Raw genomic sequence first — 25,060 nt, 5'->3', positions numbered from 1 at the left:
GAGAACACAGAGATTTTCACAAATGAGGAGGTGAGGAGATTTTCACAAATGAGGACTGAATTGCCTCCTCTTTTGAGAAGAATCTTCAGAAAGAACTGAAGCTTTGTGTCCAGCTCCACAAAGTCTCCAGGAGAGCTGCTGACAATCAGGAATACAGATGGGATGTCTTTGTTATTTCTGGAGGAGGAATTGGTATAAGATGCATGACTCTGGGATTGTTCAGTGCCAGCTTAAGGAGTCCCCCTGGGCCTTGGGTAGCTGTAAGGAAGGAGTGGGTGAGAGGAGCTGTCTAATTTATGTTAAATATGTCAGATACTTTAAAAAAATGTCTTTTTATGGAACTCGAGCCTCCAGGCAGATTTGAACAAAGGAAACATCTGTAGTTACTGTGAGTAACTTGTTCTAGGAACAGCACAGTCAGAGATGTGTCAGGTTACCTGCTTCATCCTTTCTGTATTTAAGGAAGGATTCAGCCATGTAAATAATTGTTGTGGTCAGTCTCAGTACTTAACAGGGATGAGCAGAAGAAGCAGGATAAAAAGGGGTATTTTGTAAAAATCCTGAAGATTAAATAGCTCAAATCCTTAAGCTCCAGACTGAGTTGCTGTATGTAGCTGTTAACTGCAGGGTACTTGTAACTACAAAGATGCTGAAGCAAGCTGGGGTGGGGCTGTAAGATTTAGGTGTAGGACAAAGGGATTCTAATAATTGTTTTTCTGTCAGTGGAAGTAGGAGATTCTTCTTGTGCAGAAGGAATGTTGATGAAATAGGATTTCTGCACTTTCAACACTGTTGCAAAAAATGAATTGTTTCAAATCAAGCATTTTTTGTGTTATGGCACAGATTAAATGACATGTGGACAATAGGCCTGCAGGACAGAGAGCTGACCTGCTGGGAAGAGGTAAGAAGCTTTAATTTCAACTAACACATAAAATTCCGGTTTTTGATGCAGAATTATTTTAAATTTCCCATGCTTGACTGCACTGCTCTTTCTCCAAAATGTGTTTTTGATCCACAGTGAAAAGAAGCAGTTCAAATTTGATTTGGTTTGGGTATTTGGAAAACCAAGTGTGTATGAAAGGGTGATTTTTTTGCTTGTGAATCTGTGAACTGGACTTGGACTTCCCACGGGGGATTTGCTGTGCTGGAGCTGCACTCCCACTCAGACCACTGACACAGACTGGGAGCTTTGCTGGCCAGCTGACCAAAGTCCTGATGCTTGCAGTACTGGGAGCTTTCAAAACATGGCCTCCCAATCTTTTTATCCAGGGAAAATCAGCCATGTAAGCACAGCAGGAGTTGATTACCTGTTGATTACCAGCTTTACAGGGTCCATGCCATGTGCTCACCCTGGCTGCACCTGTGTCCTGTGGCCCTGCAGTGTCCTCAGCATGTGGAGTTGTGCACTGTAACAATACATTTCTGATTCTGAACTTAATTACATTTCAGATTGAACAAAGTGGTGAAATTCCTCCTTCCTGCTGTAATTTTCCCGTGGCGGTTTGCAAAGACAAGATGTTTGTTTTCTCTGGCCAGAGTGGAGCAAAGATTACCAATAATCTCTTCCAGTTTGAATTCAAGGAAAAGATGTAAGTGTAGACAGTTAAGTCGTGCAAAATCCACAAAATCCTTGACTGCCTGAGTTGTGAAATGTAATACTCAAGGGCACTGGGGGAGAACGCTGTGTCTCCTGGTGATGAGTGTAGGAGTGACAGGGTAGGACGGTCAGGATGCATGGAGAGGAGAGATCTCTGCAGCCAGGACTGGGAACTTGGGGGTTATTGCAAAGGGCCTGGGTGCAGGGCCCCCTGCTGGGAGCTGCCAGCCACAGCTGGAGCAGGACTGAGAGAAGAGAGGGGGAGAGAGGATGAGAGGGTAAGAGAGTAAAAGGGCAAGAGAGCAAAAGCGTAAGAGCGTAGAAGGGTAAGAGAGTGAGGTTCCCATTACAATACCATAAATCTTCTGTGTTGAATATTCTAATTCTCACTAGCCAATCTAGTACAAGATACAAATCCTATAGCATTTACATACAGCCTGTAAGAATCATTACATTCCCATACTGTGTTACATTTTAAACCCTAAAAACTCCTCTTTGGGCCCCTTCTGCCAAGCTGTAGGGTCTGCTCTGCCCCTTGGGCCTGTCTGCAAGCAGAGGGTGTTGTTCCATCAAAAGGGGATCACCTTCAGCTGGCCACACCATTGTTTTCCAGTTGTTCAGTAACTGAGGGATCTCAAAGCTTGCTTTCATTTCAATCTCGCTTATAGTTTCAATATTCTCAAAATCTTTTGCCAGACAATCATATTTATAAGGCTTTCCTGTTTCATCTTGCCCAACAACGAAGCACAGAGTTAGAAAATTTAAAAGCACTGTAAAAAGCTCCCACGTTTGCTGTTTGCTGTCGCAGCTGGACCCGGATCCCCACGGAGCACCTGCTGCGGGGCTCGCCGCCGCCTCCGCAGCGCCGATACGGGCACACCATGGTGGCCTTTGATCGGCACCTGTACGTGTTCGGCGGCGCTGCCGACAACACGCTGCCCAACGAGCTGCACTGCTACGACGTGGACTCCCAGACCTGGGAGGTCATCCAGCCCAGCCCAGACAGTGAGGTAAAAGCTTCAGCTTGTGCTTTTTTCCTTTGTGCTCCTTCTTTTTTGACTCATTTTTGCCATGGATGCTTTTTGACAAGAGCATTGGCTTTTAGCTGAATAGGAACAACTCCTTACTACTGATGATTAATCAGCTCAAATATTGTGGGTAGCAGTCCTTAAAAATTAGTCAGTGTTGACACATCTAAAACTTCTCTTAACACGTTTTAAAGAAATACCATGAAACACTTTGATATGCGTTTCAATCATTTGTTCAGTCAAAAGCTGAACAATTAATTCAGTGAGTACCAGTGGTTCTTTTGTTGGCTGTGTGATCCTCTTGAAGCAGAATTCAAAACTAGACAAGGTTTGATTTGAAGGACACTGTGATGCCCATGTGCATAAAATCTTATAAATTCTGATTTTAGATAGAGGTGTGGCTGGAAAATAGTAATATGGAGGCTCAGATATGGCTGTTTTAACATACTTTCATTAATAAGAGATACAAATTTAAGAATGTCTGTTTTTACATGGACATCAAAAGGCTGTTGACTACCAAATGCCAAGGAAACACTCCAAATGAGACAGTATTTAAAAGAAAGAAAGATGAACATTTTCAATCTGTTTCTTTTGCTACTTGCTACTCATGCAAGGTAGTGATTGTGTAATAAAATGTCTGGTTTTTCTCAAAGCACACTCACAGATCCTCTCTGGGATCAGCTTGTATTCCAGGTGGAAGTGCCAAGGGCTCACCTGATTTCAGTGCATATTTCAGGTCATGTAAGTGAGGATCATTTCATCCCAGAATGCACAAGCAGTTGTTCCCTGAAGTCCATACCAGTGTGTGTACTTCCTGGCTTTGGAACAGCAGCATTCACTGTGTTTATTAATGTGAATAGATTTTACCTTAAGCCATGTTAAGATAGTGCAGCTGCTGTCACAGTGGTGTAGGGTATGAGCTGCTCTGCAGGAGGAGATGCTCTGTGTGTGTGTGTGTGTGCTGTGCACACAACCACACAGCCTGAGGTTACACTTCAGACAGCTGAGTGTTGCAGGAATTGGGATCAGGTGCAGAGTTACTGACTGAGCCTGCACAGGTGTGACAGGGCTCACCCCAGAGCTGTGTGGGGTGTTTGGTGTGTTTGTGTTTGCAGACACAGCATTGGATGAGCTGGACAATCCCACACACACAGAGCTCAAAATTAACTGTGCACATGGGCCTCCTTGGGAACTGTTATTTGACCAAAGTATTTCACAGCAGCCTATTTAATGCTTTACAAAGCTGATTTATTGTCACATGAAATTAATAAAGCTGCTTCTTCAACTTATTAAAGCCACGGTTGTCTTCAGGAGTGTAGAACCTGTTCTGTTCCTGCCACTGTTACCATTTGACATGTGAGGCTTCAGCAGGCATTGGTTCTTTGGGACACAGTTGCTTTTTGGTTCCAGGAGCAGAAGTGCTCCTGGAAGTGTTGTAAACCAGCATTATTCCCTGAGTTATCCCCTGTTGAATTTCATTTCAGATTTCAAAGCTCTTTTCTTCGTCTGTCTGTAATCCTGGGTTGGTTGCTTGTGTTGTATTTTGTAGTTTCTTTCTCTGGTACAGCATCTAGAAACTGATTTGGTAGAAATGGGAGGTGAAACTGGTGCTGTTGAAACCGATAGTAAATTTTCCTAAAAGACTGATTAACTGCAGACTTTTTGTGTTTCAAGTAAGTTTTAAATTATTTTGTGTCTTCTGGAGTCATAACTAGGTAATTTCTCAGAATCATTTTCCTAATGTTTCCATGAGCTTTTGGCAAAGACTTCTAAAGGTAGCAATGAATCTCTAATACCATCCTGTTCCCTGGACACTCTGAACTTGGATTTTCCTTTTTTATCCATCTCTGTGAGCAAAATTATTCATGTTATTTCGAAACAAAAAAGAAGTCAGTAAGTGCAATGCTGTCTCAGCACTTGAGGGTTTCTGCTGTGTGTGAAGTGATAGTGACCTCTGTTATCAAGCAGGAGAATGACCTACCTTGACTTTTAGAGTTGGGTTTTTTCCTTTCCACTTGATGGATAGTAGGATTTACCTTCTGCTTGCTCAGTATTATGTGGTATGATCTTAGAAATGCTGCATTACAACATTGCTTGACCACACTGTGGTGAGGTTACTTTCTTACTTATGGTCATGTGATGCATATCCTTAATTCTTTCTTCTTTTGGATGTTTAGCATGGAATGGGTGGAGCCTCTGGAGTCCAAAATAAGGTTTGGTGCTGATTAAGCTATAAATTCAGTGGAGATTTTTACAGTGCTTGGCAAAAGAGATTACAGAAGAGATTGCTTATGCTGAAGGAGAGTCATTACTGCCATTGCAGTCTTGTTCTCTGAACTTAGGCTGCCCTGAGGAGCTTCTCAAGGTGATCAGGGAGTGATTTGGACTTTTCAGACCTGTTCGTGCCAGTAGCAGGAATAGGTGTCAGGTGGAACTTGTGTATCCTCTGCTGCCCTGTTGTGGCTGACACAGAAGGTGCCAAGTCACACAAGGCTGAAGAATCTCGGGGTTGTTACCTGAAAAGGGGGCCCAGTTTGGGCATTAATTACAGCAAAGTGGAGTGAGTACTGGGAAGATCCTAGAGGCACTTCTTGAGCACAGACAGCAATTGTGTGTCACGTGCTGCAGATGCCCTGAGATGCCTCTGGCATTTTCTGCATTTTGAGTAAACAGGGAGAACAAACCTGGGAGTAGATCTGGCAATGGACCTGTTGTAGTTCTCTGCCCAGGACACTCAGAATTCCTGGTAGTGCCTCGCTCTGGGATGGAGGATGGGAAATGGCTATTGGGTAAAGAGGGCAAACTGAGATGGAACAGGTCAGGACTTCAAAAAGAAACCAGGAGCTGCCATTTTATGCTTTAGGATGTCTCCAGAATGGATAACAAGACATCCTTGCTGAGCTACACAATTGCAGTCTGTAGCTCCTCAGAGCTATATACAATACATGTACATATATATTACAGAGCATACAGAGCTATTCCCCATCCTTGCTGTGAGATGATCTTCACAGCTGCAGCTTCTCCTTTTCTAAGGCAGCCACAGGAATATCTTGTCTGAGTCCTTGCCTGCCTGCACACACTGCCAAAGCTTCCTGGCATGCTGGATTTTCTTTATACAGGGCTACTGAAGGATTTCAAAAACAAGAAATAGATTTTTGTTTCCTCGAGTTTTTCTATTAAACTCAAGATATCTTTTACTTTCTGAAGAAGGTTGGAGCAGCATAAGAAATCAGCAGGCAGTAGGAGGAACAGTGCCCTGTGTTGCACAGTTGACAAACACATGTGGCAGTCATGGCTTGTGCTACAGAGAGGAGTGTTCTGTATGACAGGAGCTCTGGGTCTGGCAGGGAGCACAGTCAGTTGTGGACACAGACCCACAGAATCCAAGGTGATGTTTGGAGCAGCCACTGCCTCATAGAGGCAGGGTGTTATGTCAGGAAAAAGAAAATTCTGCCTCCTCACAGTTCCCATCATGTCCCTGTGGCTGCAGGGACTGGCAAGTCATCCATCTCTCCTGAAGTTATGGGGAAATCTCTAAAACTTGTTCTGGGAAACATTTCAGTCTCACAATTAGGGCTTTCAAAGCCAAGAGCAATAAAAATCTCCAATTTTCAAAGCTCTTAATTTTTCTTTTAATAGGCCAAAAGGGAGGTTAATGTGCTGGTAACCTTCTTGGGCTTACTTGGAGGCTCAGTTTTGGAGGTTTCTCAGACAGATTACAGTGACGTGGTTTGTGGGCAGCTGAGGAAGATTAAAAGGATTTAGTCATCCTCCTGGGCATGAGTGTGCCCCAGTCCCCCTGTGCAGGGATTAGTTACACCCCTTGAGGTACCTTCAGGCAAGAGGAACACGGTACTGTGTGCACAATGCCCTGAATGCCTGCAGTGAGCCCCTTAACAGGATCTGCCTCACTCGTGGGCAGGGTGGTTATCAAGGTACCATGTTCTGCTGGGAGAGATAAAACTGAGCATTTCACAATCCAGAGGGTAGGCTGATACTTTTGGTGTTTAATGTGCAGTGCTCAGGCTTGCATCCTTTTTTAAAAAACTGTTTTAAAAATGTAGGAGCTTCATACCAGTGCCCTTTGCAGGTCTGTGCTCAGTGAACTGGAGAGAGACATCTTGAAAATGTTTGTGTTTATAAGAATCTGCACATCAGAGTACCTGTAGATAATACTATTGTACAGCTCCACTTCTGTTTGTCAATTCTGTGTTCATATCCTTTCTGAGGGGTGTTCATTATAACATCCTTCTACAGTATTCTCCCAGAGAAAGCAAAATGCAAATGATGTGGATGATAGGCAGAAGGAATATTTCTGTAACTCACTTAATGGTGAGGAATTGTTATAATACAGATTGAACGTGACCTGCATTAAGATGGTATAAAATTGAGTAATGGAAGGAGTTGAAATATGCTTTTTGATTAAGGAGCAGTTACTCAAACAAAACTTATGCCACCAACCTTGAAAGACAACAGAAAATCACAGCTTTTTTCCAAAATTTACTAGTTGTCCAGAATTTTGCCAGTTACTGATTACAATAACAGTCCACTCAGGGATTTTGATTTCTTCTTAAGGTGGGTGCAAACAGTCCAGGTTCCAGTTTGACTGTAGGATACATTTATGAACAGAGTGTGTGGTCTGGGCTTCATGGTTTCCCTTACAGCATCCCTGGAAACAATCACTTAAATTCCCAGTTCTTGTGGGGAGCTGAGAGAGCTCCTGGTGGTCTGAAATGGCTGGAAGTGCTCTGATAGTCTTCATCCTAGAAGCTGACACAGTGTAGTGCCATTAAGTAACATAAATACATGATCCTTGTGTTTATTAGATAGATCTTCCAGTATAACATCTCCCCACGTCGTGTTTGCAAACAGGGAGGTTGTTCAGAGAATGATTGAGGAATGGGAAGCCCAGTGACCAACTATGAAGTGAAGTCTCTTTCAGGTGTAAGAAATTAAATCTTCCCTGGCTTACCTGGGGAACAGAGGGTTTTTAATCTATCAGTGAAAGATAAAACAAGATCCAGCCACTTTAATTTGAAACTAGAAATATCCAGACTGAAAAAGAAAGGAAAACAAATGTTTACAAATTTTAAAGAATGAGAGTAATTATTTACTGGAACATTTATTTACATATATTTACGGGAACATCTGGGTTTTCTTTTGTAAAGTCTTCATTACACTTAAACCAGGATTTGATATTTTTCAAAAAGAATGTTTTCCTGAAAACAAGTCTAAATTTCAGTACCTCTTCACAGAAGTTTGGTCGGTTGGTGTATTCAGGAAGTCAGATTAAGATCCCAGAAGTACTATTATGGTTATTATTGGATTTTTGAATGCACGCCACATGCCAAAGAGAAACAAATGGGTGGTCACTGGATTTCTGTCAGCTGTTGTCAGATTTCAATATATGATCTTTTGTGACGTGTTCATTGCATTTGGCTGGAGTTTGGCTTGTTCTTCAAACTGCCTCATCCCCTCTGATGAATTATACATTAACATTGCTCTTTAAATTTGCAGCTGATATGTACCAAAACAATTTTAAAGGAAATAACATTTACTATTATTACAGCTGTAAATAAATTACAGGCAGCCTCATACCCTGACCTTTGTGGTTATGCTGCCACGTGTTTGGATGTCGTTGTTAATAGATTTACCTTCCTGGTTCCATTCTGTGCTCTCCAGTGAATGCCAAATGGAAAAATCTCATCCTCAGTGTAGAGCACAATTGCAAAGGATGTCTCTGTTGCATCCCCTGTCACTTATCATAACCACAGCTGATAATGTTACAAGCTTTTGTTATTATGACTTTGCTTCTGTGTATGGTGATTTAACCCAGAACCCCCCTGTGCTGGGCTGATCCCCCAGGGGGGCAGCAGGGCAGGGGGGGATTCTGCCCCTGTGCCCTGCTCAGGTGAGACCCCACCTGCAGAGCTGCCCCAGCCCTGGGCTTCCAGCACAGGAAGGAGCTGGAGCTGCTGGAGCCAGCCCAGAGGAGGCCACGGAGCTGCTCTGAGGCCTGGAGCCCCTCTGGGAGAGCTGGGGGTGTTCACCTGGAGAAGAGAAGGCTCTGGGAAAACTTAGAGCCCCTTCCAGTGCCTAAAGGAGCTCCAGGAGAGCTGGAGAAGGACTTTGGTCAAAGGCCTGGAGGACAGGACAAGGAGGGAATGGTTTCTTGTCGCAGACATCTTTTCACTAAAAATCCTTTCTTTAGGATTTTTCCTTCTGAGAAGCTGAGAGGCCTCAGAGACTGAATGTAAACAGTGGTTATCTGCTGCTGTGGAATGCAACAGGTCCACCTGTGATTGGCCCATCCTGGATGTTTATAATTAATGGCCAATCAAGGACCAAGTCTGAGAGAGCTGCCTTTGTTGTCATTCTTCTTATTCTATTCTTAGCTTAGCCAGCTTCTGAGAAAACCTGTCCTTTTTCTTTTTAGTATAGTCATAATGTAATATATATATCATAAAATAATAAATCAAGCTTTCTGAACATGGAGTCAACATTCTCATCTCTTACTTCACCTGAAAACCCCTGTGAGCACGGTCACCGTTCCCACTGCCAGAGAGCAGGGTTAGATGGGATATTGGGAAGGAATTTTTGGCTGTGGGGTGGGCAGGCCCTGGCACAGGTAGCCCAGAGCAGCTGTGGCTGCCCCATCCCTGGAAGTGTCCAAGGTCAGGCTGGATGGGGCTTGGAGTAACCTGGGCAAGTGGAAGGTGTCCCTGCCATGCAGGGGTTGGAACAAGATGAGCTTTAAGGTCCCTTCCCACCCAAACCATCCTGTGATTCTGTGCTTTATGCTAAGTTGTAGGTTTCTTTCTATCTTCTTTCTTCAATCCCTGACAGTCTCTCTCTGTATTAATGGCTCCATATTAGGAAGTGGTGCTTACAGAGGTGATCCTCTGCTTTTCATCATTGTTATGCTGCAGTAGGTCCATTTATGTTGACCATGTAGTTATGGCAATCTCAATAAATAAACTGCAGACAAAATATTTTTGGCTTTCTGACATTAGTGTAGTGTTGAAGATTTCATGAGATGTCTTGAGAAGTCTACCAGAGGAAATCTCTAAGAACAGGCTGGAATTTTTTCTCTCAGAAACAGAGTAAGTATTGTTCACCCTGTGTGGGGCAAAGGAATGGAAATAGCTTTTGAAGAGGTTCATTCTGTGAGTCTGTGATGGAGCTTTTATTCCCTGTTTTCTTGTCTGTACTGTCAAAGAGGAAAAGTAAAAGCTAAGTTTCCATCTTGGATGCAAATTAAATTTCTGTTGTAACAAGAGCACAGCTGTGTCCCAGCCCTGCAACTTGTTAAACAACAGGAGGAAGTCTTAGAATCACAAAAGCAGGTGGATTGAAAGGACTTCCAAGGCTTTGAATGCAACCTCATGCTCAGAGCATGTCTGGTTGAAGCAGGCTGCTCAGGGCATTGTCCATTCCATTCCATTCCATTCCATTCCATTCCATTCCATTCCATTCCATTCCATTCCATTCCATTCCTGTGTATCTCCAGGGTTAGAGATCCAGGAGCTTCTCCTGGCTTCCCACTATCATGGGAAGCCATCTCCTAGTGCTTGTGCACTATCATGATCAAAGACATTTTCCTCTCACACTAAGAAAGAACTTCCTGTGCTGACTTGAGTCTGCTGGCTCCTCTCTTCCCACCAGGCCACTCTCTGAAGAGCAGCTCTGACTTCCCTGCAGGCAGGTGCCTCCTTTGCCTTCTCTCCTCTCATGCATCCTGTGCTCCAGCCCTTGATCACAGCCCTGCTGTTGGTGTCCCTCCTCTGGACTTACATAGGTCAATGCCTTTCTGTACTGGGGATCCCAGAGTGCTTCAGCTGAGGGCTTAAAAAGGGTGAGTAGAGGAGGACAAGTCCCATCCCTGAGCTGCTGTAACAGCTGAGGGGCTGCTGGCTGTGCTGCCAGAGGATGCTGCTGAACCTTCTGCAGCTCCCTGTCCACCACATCTGTGTTCTGGACAGCCAGTCCCCAGCCTGTATCATTGCAAGGAATGACTGTCCTGGGGACAGGACTTGGCAGCACTTCCTGAGGCACCCATAGGCCCATTTTCCAGCCTGGCTAAGTCCTTTGGAATATCAGCCTCCAGCATTTCAGCTGCTCCAGACAATTTGCTATCAAGCATAGACTTGCTGAGAATGCAGTGCCCTCCTATAACCCATGAAGCATTTTGAAGGGGGTGATCAGGTTAGTCAGGAAAAATTTACCCTTGGTAAATCCTTGCTGACTGGTACCAGTCACCTCTTTCATGTGGTACAAGTAGCTTCCAGGAGGATTTTCTCTGTAACTTTCTTGGGACAGCAGTGCAGTTGCCTGGCTCATGGTTAGCTGTGTTCCCAAAGTTCATACCAGGCCAGATTTTTAAAATTAATAGATACTTTTTGGGTTATAAACAGCACTTTGGTTACACTTGGGTAACTGCAGTGATAAACTGGATGACTCTGTTGCCATAATCTGAAAGGAATGACAGCCTAAGGAAAGGCCCAATAAAGGAGCAGCAGCCTATGGAAAGGCTCAGTAAAATCCTTCAGCATTTGCCTGCTTGTCTTCATTTGTAGAGCTGCATGTCTTGAAGTTCACTCTAACATGTGTCTGTTCCAATTTTGTCTGAAAGCAGAGATTGTCTGCACCCAGCATGGGAAAACATTTTAAATCCTTAAACCTCCTTGAACCTAAAGACCATCCAAAGCTCTGTCTGTCCATCTGTTTGAGTTTGATGCTGTTGCCTGGTGTAACTGTGTGGAAACATCTCAGGTATCAGCAGCTCCCAATCTCCCAGTAGTGACAGCTCCTTTGGACCTTTTGTAGCTTATGGTTTTCTTCCAGTTTCAGAGAAAAATAGATAATTCTTTTACCTGTTAGTTTATGTTGGTTCACCAGGTTGGTTTGTTGATGGCTTTAGGTCTTCTTATTTTATTTTGGCTTTGAGCTTTTAATTATAAAGAAATCTGAGCACATCATTACTGGCTTTTGAGTTCAGTGCAACAATTTCCTTCCATAATCCTGCTCATTCATAGCTGAGTGTGAGGAAAATGAACATTTACACAGCTATAAATCTATTCTGTAAATGTAAGGCTTCTGAGGAGCTGAGAGTAAGAATGGAGAACCTTTAAACAGCTGCAGAGGATTTGATTTTAGCAATGTCCTAGTATTGCCCATAATGTTGAAATTTCTATCACAAAAAGCACTGAAGCTTATTAAAATGTTCTGAGAAAGGAGTCAGAGAGGGAAGATAAGCACTGCAACAGCACAAGTAGTCACAGCCTGCAATAATAGCATAGTTAATGCATTCCTCACAGCCAAGAGAGTGAATCTCACTACAAGGAGGTTGAATTTTTGTCCCCGACCCAGTTCTGCTGCCTGTCCAGAAGAGCTGGGCAAGCCATGGCTCTGTGTGTGCTGCTGACCTGCCAGCTGAGGAAAGGCTTTACTTCATCCTCTTCCAGTGTGTCAGTCAGCTTTGACATAAAACACAGGTTGTCCCTTTGGGATGATCCATCTGGCCTGTTTTTTCATCAAGACAAAACGTGGGAAGGCTGTCTCAGACTTGGGAATAGCTGATGGATATTCCCTCTTCACCATCTTAGCTTGTGATCTGTGTTTTGCCTGCTTGCAGTGAGCAAACCCCTCAGCTTCTCATCCTCGTCCCTGGAAGTGTCCATGGCCAGGCTGGGTGGGGCTTGGAGCAGCCTGGGCTAGTGGAAAGTGTCTCTGTCCATGGCAGAGGGTGGGACAGGGTGAGCTTTAAGGTCCCTCCCAAGCTGAGGCAGTCTCAGATTCTGTGATTTGTGAAGAGCCATTGGGAGAAAGAGGGCAGACAAAAAGCAGCTAATGCAAGAGATTTCCTTGCTTTGTGTCTCTGTCGTTGCACAAACGTTGAGGAAACCACACAGCTAAAATGTTAATGGTTCAGTCACAGTGATGGGTTCCAAACAAGACCACAGAGCTTTCTCTGCACTGACCCTGAATGTTCTGGATACACAGGGATGATCTTATGGAGCTTCAGCTGCAGGGGACTGCTGCTCCATGTCCAGTCTCTCATGCTTTCCATTGATAGTTTTACACACTTTTATTTTTAAACTTTGTAACCAGGTGTCCTACCCAGCACTGGCTTGACAGGGTATCTGCCCCAGAGGAAGCTCCCACTGTGGCCTCCAGAGAATGGGGTTTAAAAAAATCTTGGGATGTATTTGGTTTAGATTTCAGCATAGCAACAGTAAAACAAGGACCTACAGCAGACTCAGAGGTAAATAAAGAAACACTTGAAAGTGAAAAAGACTTTAAAAATGGAAATTTAACTTATTATAGGAGAGAGAAATTCCACTTTCATATATGCCTTTTCTTCTCTGCTCCTTTTCTCCCCCTCTTGCAATTTCTCATGAGCTATTTAACTTAAGCTGTAATCCAAGAATCATTTAAGCCTTGGCTCTGCATGTGCAAGTTCTAAATTGCACAGAGCAGGCTACTATTGACCCCTGAGTGGAAATGATTCATTTTACTTCTTTCACTATTTAATTTTACTTTACATTGCTTCAACTTAATTTATTAAGGACTTCAAGCTAAGCTGAATATATTCCTGGTGAGATCAAAATTTAAATCAATGAGTTTATGAAGGGGTTTTCACAGGTATTACTGAGTTTATTTTAAAGTATATGTGCTCAGGCCCAGAGGTGATGCTCAGGGCTGCTGTAATCTCACCTATTTGAATGATGCTGGGTGCTCGGGCACAGGGAGAGGCAACTTTAATGCACAGCTTTGGGAGTCAAATTAGGAGCCTGGTGAGCAGCACAGGACAAACTCCATTTGTGCAGTCTGGACAGGCTGCAGTGTGAGTCTGAGCACAAGAAATGAGAGGAAAGAAAGCCTTGTGAAATGCTTTTATTTTGAAAGTGATGGCTTGAGTCATGCCTGCAGTGTGGAAGGGGGTACTGAAAGGGAAGCAAAGGTGACCAGTGAGCTCTGCTTTTGAAAGCAAAGATTCCAGCTTGTAAAGATCCTCAGATGCAAATCTCATTAACCTTAAATAGAGAAACCACTCCAGCAGATGAAACAGGGTGATGTAGCTCAGAGAGGGGTGCCAGCCCCCATCATTGGAAGTGTCAGGATTGAATCCAGAATTTCTTCTGTCAGGCACTGTTAACAAAGTAAGGAGATCACATTGATGGAGAGATAAGTACAGGATCTAGAGCTGACAAATACAGTCAGATTGGCAGTGCCTCTTTGTCTGTGATTTTTAGCATTCCTGTATGTAACAGGAATGAGAAAGACAAATCCCTTTGGATTCACACAGGACCATCTGGAGTTGTGCCAGCAGATGAAATTAGAATCATAGAATTACAGAACTGGTAGGGTTGGAAAAGACCTTCAAGATCATCAAGTCCAGTCATCCATCCAGCACTGCCACATTCCCCTCTAATCCATATCCCCAAGTGCTGTGCACCTTTTGAACACTTCCAGGGATGGTAACTCTGTCACTGCCCTGAGCAGCCTGTGCCAATGCTTACTACCCCTTTAAGGAGAAAATGTTTCCTAATATCCACCCCAAACCTCCCTGCTGCAATTTGAGCCATTTCCTCTCATCCTTTCTGACCATCCTGGCTAGCAAAGTAGGTGGTATTTTGTAGCTGTTTCTTATAAACTCTGCCTGGGATGAGTGTATTCAGCAGCTGGATTTGGCAGCCTGGGAGATCTCCCAGTGAAAAATTCAAGATAAGGGCAGGTTCTGGGTGTCTGGTATTGGTGAATGAGGAACGTGGGGACTGGGGAGTGTCTCAACAGCTGTTTGTGCTCCTGAGCTCTCTTAACCTTTCTTTCCTCCTGAAACTTTTCTTGAGGGCCCAGCTTTCCTTCCTTGCACTGGGACAAAGTTGCTGTGGCCAAACCCTTGGTGCTGGGAGGGCCGAGCGTTGTTCCCCATGCGGGTGGCACCAAAATGTCACTGCAGCATCGTCATCTCCACGTGGGGGTTTGTGCTGGCCTGAATTCTGCTCTGATTCAGTAAAACAAACACCCTGTAACTCTCAGCTGCACAATGTTTTGAGAACTGAACATGGCCTTTTCTGTTCCAGGCTGTCATTCCATGTCTTACATTTCTGTCTTTAAGAATGTGGTCTGTGTATTTAGAAAGTAAAGTTGTTTGATTACTTTAGTTATTAGTAACTGCAGAGCTCTGGTTCCTTGGCCAGTACCAACCATTACAAAAGAGAAATCATCATTACAGCGTTCCATAGAGATTGTTGGAGCTGAATATGATGTGACTGGCAAGTACATCTTACTTGGTTAAATATTCAGGTGGTTCATGTTTGCTTTCTGGCACCAGTTGTTTCAAAGCTGTAAGGCTTTTTGATTGAAAAAAAAAAAAAAGTGGTTGTTAAATTCAATGGCAGCTTAAAAAAATTAAATACTAGAGAATTTTGAGAATTATTTTAATTAAAAGCAAAACTAAAATATTATTAATTTAGAAAAAGTGGAAAATTACCTGAATAAGTCTAAAGCAGGTGGGCTGCATTTGAGCTCTGCTAGAACAGTTCTTTTTGTTTGGTTTTGGTTGCAGTTAGTTGTGAGAAAGATGTTACAGTACAGCTAACACCAGCCTGCCTAGCTGTGTGGGAATGGGTCTTGGCAAACAAACTTGTTACTTTGGGATGAGGTTGGAGCTCCAGTTGATGAGGGTGACAGATGTATTTTTAACCCATTACAATATGGCTGATTATTTCAATCAATACATCTTATTTAGGTAATGAGATTACTGCTAGGAACAAGCAGAGGCCATAGAAATAGATTATATTTGACAGTAATCTCATCCTCTTTCAGAGAGGTATGGAACTGGGTCCAGGCAGGAATGTACTAACAGATCAGTGTTATTCCATAACCCATCCCAGTATTTATTAGAGCTAACTCTGAAGTTTCCTTGATAAAGTATCCATGAAACATGCTGGATACAGAAGGCATCTTGTTTATCCAGAGGAATCCAGAGGGTTTGTTAAACTGGCACAGGCAAATGTGCCTTTTCAGGTGAGCAAGCCTGTGGTTTGTACATCTGAGAAAAATACCCATGTCCTAGTTACTGACTGGGGGATTGTCTCCTTAAAAGCCGTAGTTTGAGGAGGAGAACAAGTCATGGAAAGTGTGGTGAGTAACAGGCTAAATGAGGCTGTTGTGTGATACTGTGGTGAGAGGGGTGAATTGGTGGGAATGGAAACTGCCAGTCAGCATGCTTTCCTGGAAAATCTGCCTCTCCAGATAAACATAATCTTGTTTCATGTTTGACTTTACTTGAGTGGTGTCTATAAATATGTACAAGAAGCCAAGATTTCTTATACCAGAGGGCTTTTTATTTTGTAGGCAAAGATTTAATGAGATTTACTGCCTGGAAGACGAAAAGCCTGATCAAACTAGAGGGAAAAAAAAGAAGTTTCTCTCACCACTTGAAGGCTTTCTGTGAGCTCTCAGTGAGATATGCTGATGTGTTCACACACCTTTGTGCAGCCTCAGAAGAAATGAGTAAAAATGCTGTAGTCTGTGCTCTGCAGGAGGGCCATGGTGGCTTTGGCTTCAAAAATCACCCGATGCTGCAACTCGGAGGTGGGGTTTGTTGCAGGGATGGTGTGATCCCTCAGCCCTATAAATAGCTGCAGTGTGGGGGGCTTTTCTTTCTGTGGAGCTGGCAGGATGGAGACCAGAGCTGTGGCTCTGAAGTGCCAACTCTGCAAACAGCTCCAGCCTTGGGCTCCTGTTCAGCACTGGCCATTCCTGGGGCCTTAGGCAGATGGTTCAGCCCTTCAAGCTGTGGGGGAGGTGGGTGCTCACAGGCCTGGGGCTCAGTCCTGCTGAGGTAGATGATCATTCACCTTTCAAGTTCCTGACAGCATTTGGAATAAGCACAGTGATCACATTTGCAGAATCTGCTTATTTCTAAAGTATGAGTGGGGTTTATGTGGAAAATGACATTGGCTTTAATTTTGTAAATGATACATTTTGTAACTGCCATGATGGGTAGAGCTGTGTAGGTACCACTGTGATTAGAAGGTGCAGTGAATGCAGTTCTTAAATGTGACTGGACAATATGTTCTAGAGACATGCTAGGAAACAATCCTGAGGTACAGCAAATGTCAGTCATAGCATGCAAGTGTGTGAGTGTGAGTGTTTGTGTGTGTGTGTGGGGGGGGAGTGTGAATGTGTCAGTGTGTGTGTTTGTGTGTGAGTGTGTGAGTGTGTATCTGAGTGTGTGAGTGTGTGTTTGTGTGAGGGTGAGTGTGAGTGTGTGTGAATGTGCATATCAGTGTGTCTGAGTGTGTCTGTGCAAGTGTGTGTGTGAGAATGTGTGTGTGTGTGTGTGTGTGTGTGTGTGAGTGAGTGTGTGTGTGTGTGTGTGTTGGTGAGTGTGTTTGTGAGTGTGTGTCTGTCTGTCTGTCTGTGTGTGTGTGTGAGTGTGTGACCCCAGGCTGCATTGGTTTGGTCAGAGCTCAGTCCTTGTAATGCCGAGGTTGCAGATTCGATCCCCAGTCACAGCTGGACTCGATGATCCCTGTGTGTTCCTTCCAATTCAGATAGTCTGTGATTTTCCCTTTTCACTCTTGATCTGCTAATAGCATATCCTTTTTCTTGGCAGAATAATGGGCTTTTATTTATTACCTTGCCTTTTTTGTCCTTTTCTTTCTGTTTATTCCCTATTTTCTTTCCCCAGTTACCCAGTGGGAGACTCTTCCATGCAGCAGCCGTTATCTCGGATGCTATGTACATCTTTGGTGGCACAGTGGACAATAACATCAGAAGTGGAGAGATGTACAGATTCCAGGTAATTTGCTGATAAACATACTCACTTCCCCACCAATTCCACATGAGTCCTGTTTGTGGAGTGTCTGGTTTAGCTCACCATGAGCTCCACAGCATTTAGTCCATGTCCTTCTTGCAGGCAGCCTCTGTATTTCAGATTCAGCTTTCAAAGGTTAATGTGTGTCTTTAGAATCTTCTGAGAAATGTTATTTGGACAGACATTTTGGTAAGGTCAAACCCTCTAGTGCCTTCTGAAGTCCTACAGAGATCATGACAATTTTGACAAATCATTGGAAAGTGTAGCAGATGGGATTTGCTTTATTATTTCATTAAAATTGGCTGCTCCTCTTCATGTGCTGTCCTGCTCAGGGCTCTGGGGCAGTTTTGTATTGCGGTTTCATCTCCATGCAGCTCTCCCACTCCCATCTGACGTAGCTATGGGAATTGAAATTTCTAAATTCAGGATACTCACACTAGATTAAATCCCACATACAGTCAAGTCTATTTTTATTGCATGGCACCCTCAGACAAGTCCTGAGAGCAGGTGAGACTCCCAACCTCTGAATCCTCGTATCTGGAAGTTGTGATGAGTCAGTGTTACACTGTGTTATCTGTCCTTAACCTCACCATGGGGGAAGCCCTTGCTTGTGTTTGGTTTGCTTGTGACATTCTGCTTTATGTGCTACACTGAGGCTGAGTTAGTAACAAAATCCAGTGATTGTGGATGTCACCTTGGCTCTTTTGGTTATAGAATCATAGAATCAGCTGAGCTGGAAGGACCCACAGGGACCATCCAGTCCAACCCCTGCCCTGCACAGACACCCCAACAATCCCACCCTGGGCATCTCTGCCCAAACACTCTTGGAGCTCTGGCAGCCTTGGGGCTGTGCCCATTCCCTGGGGAGCCTGGGCAGTGCCAGCACCCTCTGGGGAAAGAACCTTTCCTGATCTCCAGCCTAAATCTCCCCTAACACAGCTCCAGCCCTTCCTTGGGTCCTGTCCCTGCTCACACTGAGCAGAGATTGAAGCTGTCCCTCCACTGCCCCTTGTGAGGAAGCTGCAGACCCTGAGGGGATCTGACCTCAGGCTCCTCTGCTTCAATGTGAGATTTGAAGTTTATATAGCCACTGAAATTCTGTCTTCTGTGGGGTTTTATTTTTTTAGTTTTCTTGTTACCCTAAATGCACTCTCCATGAGGACTATGGAAGGCTGTGGGAAAACAGACAGTTCAGTGACTTGGAGTTTGTTTTGGGAGAGGTGAGTAGAATTTATTGGAGAGGTGCCAGTGGGGGTGTTACTGTGTGTGTGATGTGTTTGCTGGGAAAAAGCAAATTGTGCAGTGGTTGTGCCAGAAACCCTGGGAATGAATCACTGGTGAACTGTTTGCCTGGTTTACTAAGTTTCACTGATCCAGATAAATTTGTAAAGCTGCAATGGAGAAGAATCTTTTAAACTGAGAAGATCTGTGGGTCACTGACTTAACCTGAATTTATCGAGGCATGTTATACAGAGTTGCAATATGAAAATTTACCAATGACCTCTGTACTCCCAGGTTCCAGTTGTCTCCTAGGAAGGCAGGTCAGTGTTTTGCAAATCCATTATCATTTCAATAGCCATTTTTAACTACTGAAATAAAAGAGAATGAGAAAAAGCAGTACAGGGGAATGGTTCTTTAGTAATGCAAACAGTTAAAACATTTAACAGAGAAGAGGTTTTCTGAAGATAAACATGAGAAATTTGAATTTACCTGCATTCCTTTTGCAAAAAGGAAAAGTCAGAAAAAGCTTTGCAAAGCTCAGAGAACAGATCCTCAACAACAGGTGAAATAAATTATGGCAAACAATAGCAAAAACCATACTGTTATTTTGAAAAGGGAAAACTAAACAGAAAATCAGATTCAAGAATAAAAAGCACTATAAGTGACACAGCAGCTTCCACGCAGTGAATGTGACCAGGCTCTTTCCCAAATGGTGTTTGCCATTAGCCTTTGGGGAAATAGGTGTTGAATTTCATCTGTATGTGCAGAGCAGATGTAAGGCTGCCTTTAACTTGAAATGTATCATAACCTGGAGTTCAGCCCAGGTTTCTATGGCTTCTGCCATCTGCCATGACCATGTGATTTGGGGATAGAAGCTGAATGTGATTTCTGCCTTTGCCTTTGGCAGAAGGAGGAGCGAGTCCGAGGGCACACTGCGATCGTCACCGCTCGCTGCAAGTGGCTGAAAAAGAAAATCATGCAGGCCAGGGAGAGGGTGAAACAGGTGAGTGTTTTGGAAAAGTAGCCTTGTAGCAAGGTAAGGCTTATTCTGCCCAGCTTTGGGAATAAGGTTGTCAGGAGAAAAGTAATATCTGTTGAGACAGCTGGAGGACAGGAGCAGTGTCTGATGCTAAGGTGCTCTTGAGCAAGTAAAATAAAGAAGATCATTAGTATTAACTAAGGCTACTGGATGTGTATCAGGAGTGTAACATGGAGGAGCCAGAGTTAATCCAGTTATCTGGATTTGACAGTGTGGTTCTTGGAAGCTCTTGTAGCTGTCTGAGGTCTAATCTTGTGGAATGCCCCAGAGAGGTGTGTGTACCCTTCTCTGTGGGGGTGGTAGAGCTGTGTCATGGGGATGGCCCACAAGATCAGACAGATTAGAGGGAAGAAAGGCAATGCTAAGGGTTTCAGCTGCCTCTGTTCCCTTAAACTTTGTATTTTTTTACTTTTTCCAGAGGTGAAAGTCTGGTGCCTTCTAATCATTGTCTATTAATTTTGACTACTTCCATCTTTTCAGCAGCAAACATTTAATGGGCTTTTGGGGAGGGAGGAGCACACGATCTGCAGTAAGATGTGGATGCCTCACTGCCCCCCAGTTAATTGTTTTGCCACTGGAAAGGCTGTGGGAAAAGGCTGTCAAAGTAAAACTTGAAGTAACAGAGTGCTTTAAAATACTTCTGTGCAGCACTTTGTGCTGTGCCTTTGCAAGGCAGGGTTTGTGGAATCTACTCCCACCTGTCCCTCCTCACAGAGTGAGGCTGTCCCTGCTGTGGGCAGAAATGTGAATTCAGTGCAGTTCATTCCTCCCTTGCTCTGATGTCCTGCTTCTGACCTGTATCCAGGAGCTTACTTGTGTTCTCATCCATGTGTGTCCCAGGATATGGAACAGTAAGTCTAAGACATGAATTCCTTGCTATCTTCAAGATAATCCTGAAGCTAAAGAGATCCTGACTCTTGAAGAATATGGAGTAAGGAGAAGGATCCTCTGGTTTGTTGGTAACTTGTGTGAACTGGCACAGGCTTGTGCCATGTTTGGGTGGTTTTTTCTGTTTCATTAGAAATCAAAGCAAGACATTGAAGAGGAGGGACACAGCACATGCCAGAAGGATGGCATTGGTGGCAATGTCAAGCTGTGCCGACTGCAGCCGCTGCTGGAGGTGCCCATCCGAGAGGCCGAGGCGCAGCCCTTTGAGGTGCTCATGCAGTTCCTGTACACAGATAAGATAAAGTATCCCCGCAAAGGTAGGGAGGAGGGTGAGCTAACACTGGCACTGGGGAGGGGAGGGGGGAAAACGTGTTCAGAAACAGCAGCATCCAGCATTTGCAGGTGATCAGTCCTGTGCTGAGCACTTCATTACTAACCTGAGATTAAACAAAAGCAGATTTTTATCAGAGAGTACTAACTATGATTTTTTTTTCCTAATTCCCCTAATTCTTTTCAAATATCAAGGAAGAACAAGTTCTTGATCATTCCAAAAGGTGTGAAAAACCCCAAACAAACAAAAATATTGTGGTATTTTGAACATCACAGCATCCTGCTTGGAAGGACCATGTATCTTATCCTGGCTTGGCTTATTTCCTTTTTCTGATATTGTTTTGATTCATTTTAAGCTGAGCCCACAGAGAAAGGTGTGCAAGCCAGCATTTATCACCTGTTAAAAATCCAATCTGAAGGAATGCCTCAAGAAAGGAAAAATCCTTTTGGTGCATTCAATTGAAGTTCTCTGAGTTAAAAACACTTGTGGGTAGGGAAGTAACAGCCAGAGATCTTGCAGCTTCCACACAGGGAATCCAGGTCCTGGCTGTGTGAGTGGTGAGGGCTGTGGGGCAATGGGAGGGGGGCTGGATACAACTGGATACAGCAAGGAACTCCAGCTGCTGGGGCTGGGGAAGCTGCAGCCATGGGGCCTGGTGAAGTACAGTGAGGTACAGCTGTCCTAGCACTGACCTTTGCTTCAGCTTCACTCCAAGAGCTTTGCTTTCTGCAAAGATAATTCTCAGGAAAAAAGTGATGCATGTCCATTTGTGCCAAGGCTCTCCCTGTGAGGAGGCCTGTCTGAGAATGATCCCACTGACTGGGGGTGAGGGAACTGCTCCCTGCATTCTGCTGACATTGCCACATCCTGCCCCCAGCCATTTGCTGATCCTCAGAACCCTCACCTTGGGACAGCCTCAGGCCAAGGGAAGGCTTGGACCCCTGAGCTCTTCCCATTGTTAAAGGCTTCCCAGGCAGCCTGCCCCTCTTTCCCAGCCCATGAGGGGTTCTCCCTGGTGCTCCCCCTTCTGCTGGGATCCTCCATGGGCCCTACCCTGCCCATTTGTATTCCTAGTAGCTCCTCTCAGCTCAGAGAGCAGCACCCTGGGGAGCCATCCAGAGGCTGAGCTAATGGAATTGGGCATGCTCATCAAATGGGATTTTCCAATTAGACACAGGGAAGGCACGTGACATGTGAGAGGGCTTTTCTCTATTAAAAAGTAGTTAGAGCAGATGGGCAGAGATCTCCTGTGAGGAAAGCAAAGGCCATGGGGGATTATTCCTTGAGTTGGTGTCCCAGTAGCCCCATTGCAGTGCCTAAAAGGGTCTCCTCTGCTCTCTCTCACTTCAGCTCCTGTAGACCAGGTCTGTGCAGGCTGAAGCACAGAGTGAAAGCACAGAGTACCTTCATCAGGGTCTGTCAGAATCAGGGAGCTGATTGTTAATACTGTGTAAACCCCAAGGACTCTGGCTGTTGGCATCTGGGCACTGTGAGAAATTGGGCTGCAAGCTCTGGGCCTTGTCAGGGATTTTAGAGAATCACTTCACTATCTTTGGAGGGTTTCAAAAGATTGTGGTCCAGATTGTCACAAAATCTTTGTCTTTTGCACGCTTCAAATTTGAACCTCCTCTTCTAGTAGTGATTCAGATTTTATCTAACCAGGAATGGAATTCTTTTCTCTATAAAAATACTCCAGCCACTCCCTGTTCTACTATTCCGATTGCTCCAGTTGATATAAAAAATACTTTCAGAAAGGTTCATCTCTTTGTTCTGTGGGCTTTCCAGCAGTTTTCCCTCTTGCAATTTCAGGTCATGTGCAGGATGTGTTACTCATTATGGATGTGTACAAGCTGGCCTTAAACTTCAAGCTCTCTCGGCTGGAACAGCTCTGCCTTCAGTATATCGAAGCATCTGTAGATCTGCAGAATGTGCTCATTGTGTGTGAGAATGCTAACAAGCTTCAGCTGGATCAGCTAAAGGTAATCACATTCTGCATACAAAGTAACTGATAAGAATTTTTAAAAAAGAAAATTATGTAATTAACATTTGGCCAAAGGTATCAGCTTTTGCAAATTCATCATTCCTTTAATTACAGTTGCTTGAGTATATTTAGCATGGGTTGTCCTACAGTGGCTTGTGATATTATGTAGGCTTTTTCAATACATGCTCAATATTTTTGCATATCTGCTTTGTAGAATGTCAAGGGCAGAGTGACTTTGGCTCTTCATCAGTTCACTCTTGCTGCAGCAAGATGGAACCAGTGCATTTCCTGGTCTTGCTGTGTTATGTATACTGACACTGCAGATAGGTTCTTTCATTTTCTAGAATGAAAAACTAAACTCTGTTCTCAGCCCTTTGCACTGAAAAACAAAATGTGCCAGTGATTCTGTGTCTCTGTGGTGGGTGAGAGGCTTTTGGGTGTTGGGTGACAATCAGGATGGAGTTGACCCCTGGCTGCAGCCCAAGAGGTGCTGGCTGTGCTGATCCCAGAGCAGTGCCCAGAGCCAGCTCTGCTGAACCTGCAGGGAGGCAGCTCCTGCCCCCAGACCCAGAGGCAGAGCAGGAGTGTGCAGTGCTTGCTGAGGATGCTCAGCCTGTGCACAGCAGTGACTGTATTGCTGGTGTCTGCAAGCACAGTGAGGCTGCAGAAAGCAGCGTGCACCAGCACTTCCTCAGGCACTGTGTGTGCTCTGGATCTGGGAGAGGAACTGCCCCCAGGAGGAAGAAGCAGGGCCAGCAGCAAGTGTGTAAATGCTGACTCAGCCTTTGGTGCATGGCATCATGGTGCCATCAGCTGCCCAGAAGCTCATTGGTGGATCTGGTGCTCCCACCTGCCCTGGCCACCTCTGGAGTGACAGAGGCTCTTGCACATGGCTCCAGTTGGGCAGGACCACCCTGAGCTGGCATCCTGTCTGCTCAGGTGCTCATTAGTCCTCATGGGTGGGTCCTCTGTAGAAAGCTGTCCTTTCTGGAATCCCAGTCCTGATTTAAAATGTTTCACAGGTGAGTCCTGACAGATACCTTTGGATCCAGGTGGAATAAACTGCCAGAAACAGACAGTAGTAATGATTCTTTGGGTGAATTTGCACCTACCTTATGGTGAGCTGGTGTAGATTGTATTTATTGCTTATAAAAGTGGAATGAGGGGAAGCCTTGGTTCATACTGGGAAATAAAGTGCCCTTTTTTGGTCTCTAACTGTTTAGCATTGGGTCTGGTTCATTTGTTACCTTTTCACCACACTGATTTTTGTAAGAAGCTTATTACACAAGAGCATTCCAGAGCCCTTGAACACTTTGCTGCTGTTATGGAAAAGGTTCAGGCAAAACCCACACAAGGAATCCTGTAAGCTCTTTGGACCCTTGATGGAGAGTGTCAAGAGTTAAGATCTTTTCACCCTTTTAATTAACTTTTGGCATCTAATTATGTTAAAAGTTATTATGAGGTAGCAACCAATCTTCATTATCTCTGTGAAGTTTTCAGTATCTCCTGAGATTCCTGTTTTAGAAAGCTTTGGAGCAGCTCATGGGGCAGTTAATCTCTTCCTTGTTAATATTTCTAGTCAAATTTTTCTAGATGCTTAGAATTGTCCTGAATTTTCTGTTCAAGGAGGAGCCTAAAAGGTCTTTTAGGAAGGATGAGGATATCACTGTTGGATAGTTCCAGATGCAGGATCCCTGTGGAGGTTCAAAGGAAAGGATGGTTGATTCACGTGCAACATGTAAGATTTATGGGATGCTCTGAGATGACTTCAAACAATAAACCATCAATTTCTTAATTAATATTGGTGTATTTTTAAGGAACATTGCCTGAACTTTGTGGTGAAGGAATCCCATTTCAATCAAGTCATAATGATGAAGGAGTTTGAGCATCTTTCTTCATCCCTCATTGTGGAGATTGTGCGGAGAAAGCAACAGCCTCCTGTCCGAACCCACTCTGACCAGCCGCTGGACATCGGTAACCTCCCTGCCCTATGGAGTCAGTCCAGCTGCTGCTTTGGCTTTGCTCATGGCTTGCTTAGCCTGGGGAGGTGTGTGGGAAGCAGCCCTCTGCAGCCCAGCAGTTCCCAGCTGGGATAGCTGCTCAGGCTCTCTGCTGGACTGAGATGGAGCACAACAGTTCTGTTCC

The 25,060-nt window shown here is 44.4% G+C and overlaps 1 protein-coding gene across 1 annotated transcript in view; it reads left to right on the top strand.

Annotated features, from left to right (window-relative positions):
• Nucleotides 1-25,060, top strand: part of LZTR1 (leucine zipper like post translational regulator 1) — a 36,318-nt gene that overhangs the window by 4,164 nt on the left and 7,094 nt on the right. Inside the window, exons 7-15 of the mRNA XM_071449894.1 lie at nt 844-901; nt 1,450-1,589; nt 2,406-2,607; nt 17,330-17,440; nt 18,583-18,675; nt 19,584-19,679; nt 20,737-20,920; nt 22,744-22,913; nt 24,733-24,889. Of these exons, the coding sequence (XP_071305995.1) occupies nt 844-901; nt 1,450-1,589; nt 2,406-2,607; nt 17,330-17,440; nt 18,583-18,675; nt 19,584-19,679; nt 20,737-20,920; nt 22,744-22,913; nt 24,733-24,889 (1,211 nt within the window). The remainder of the gene's footprint in view (nt 1-843; nt 902-1,449; nt 1,590-2,405; nt 2,608-17,329; nt 17,441-18,582; nt 18,676-19,583; nt 19,680-20,736; nt 20,921-22,743; nt 22,914-24,732; nt 24,890-25,060) is intronic.

Source organism: Agelaius tricolor, unplaced genomic scaffold (genome assembly GCF_023055355.1).
Source record: "Agelaius tricolor isolate 1412-34295 unplaced genomic scaffold, bAgeTri1.0.p SCAF_30, whole genome shotgun sequence".
Taxonomy (NCBI): domain Eukaryota; kingdom Metazoa; phylum Chordata; class Aves; order Passeriformes; family Icteridae; genus Agelaius; species Agelaius tricolor.
Note: the sequence above shows the minus strand (reverse complement) of the source record. Positions and strands in the feature narration are given on the sequence as shown.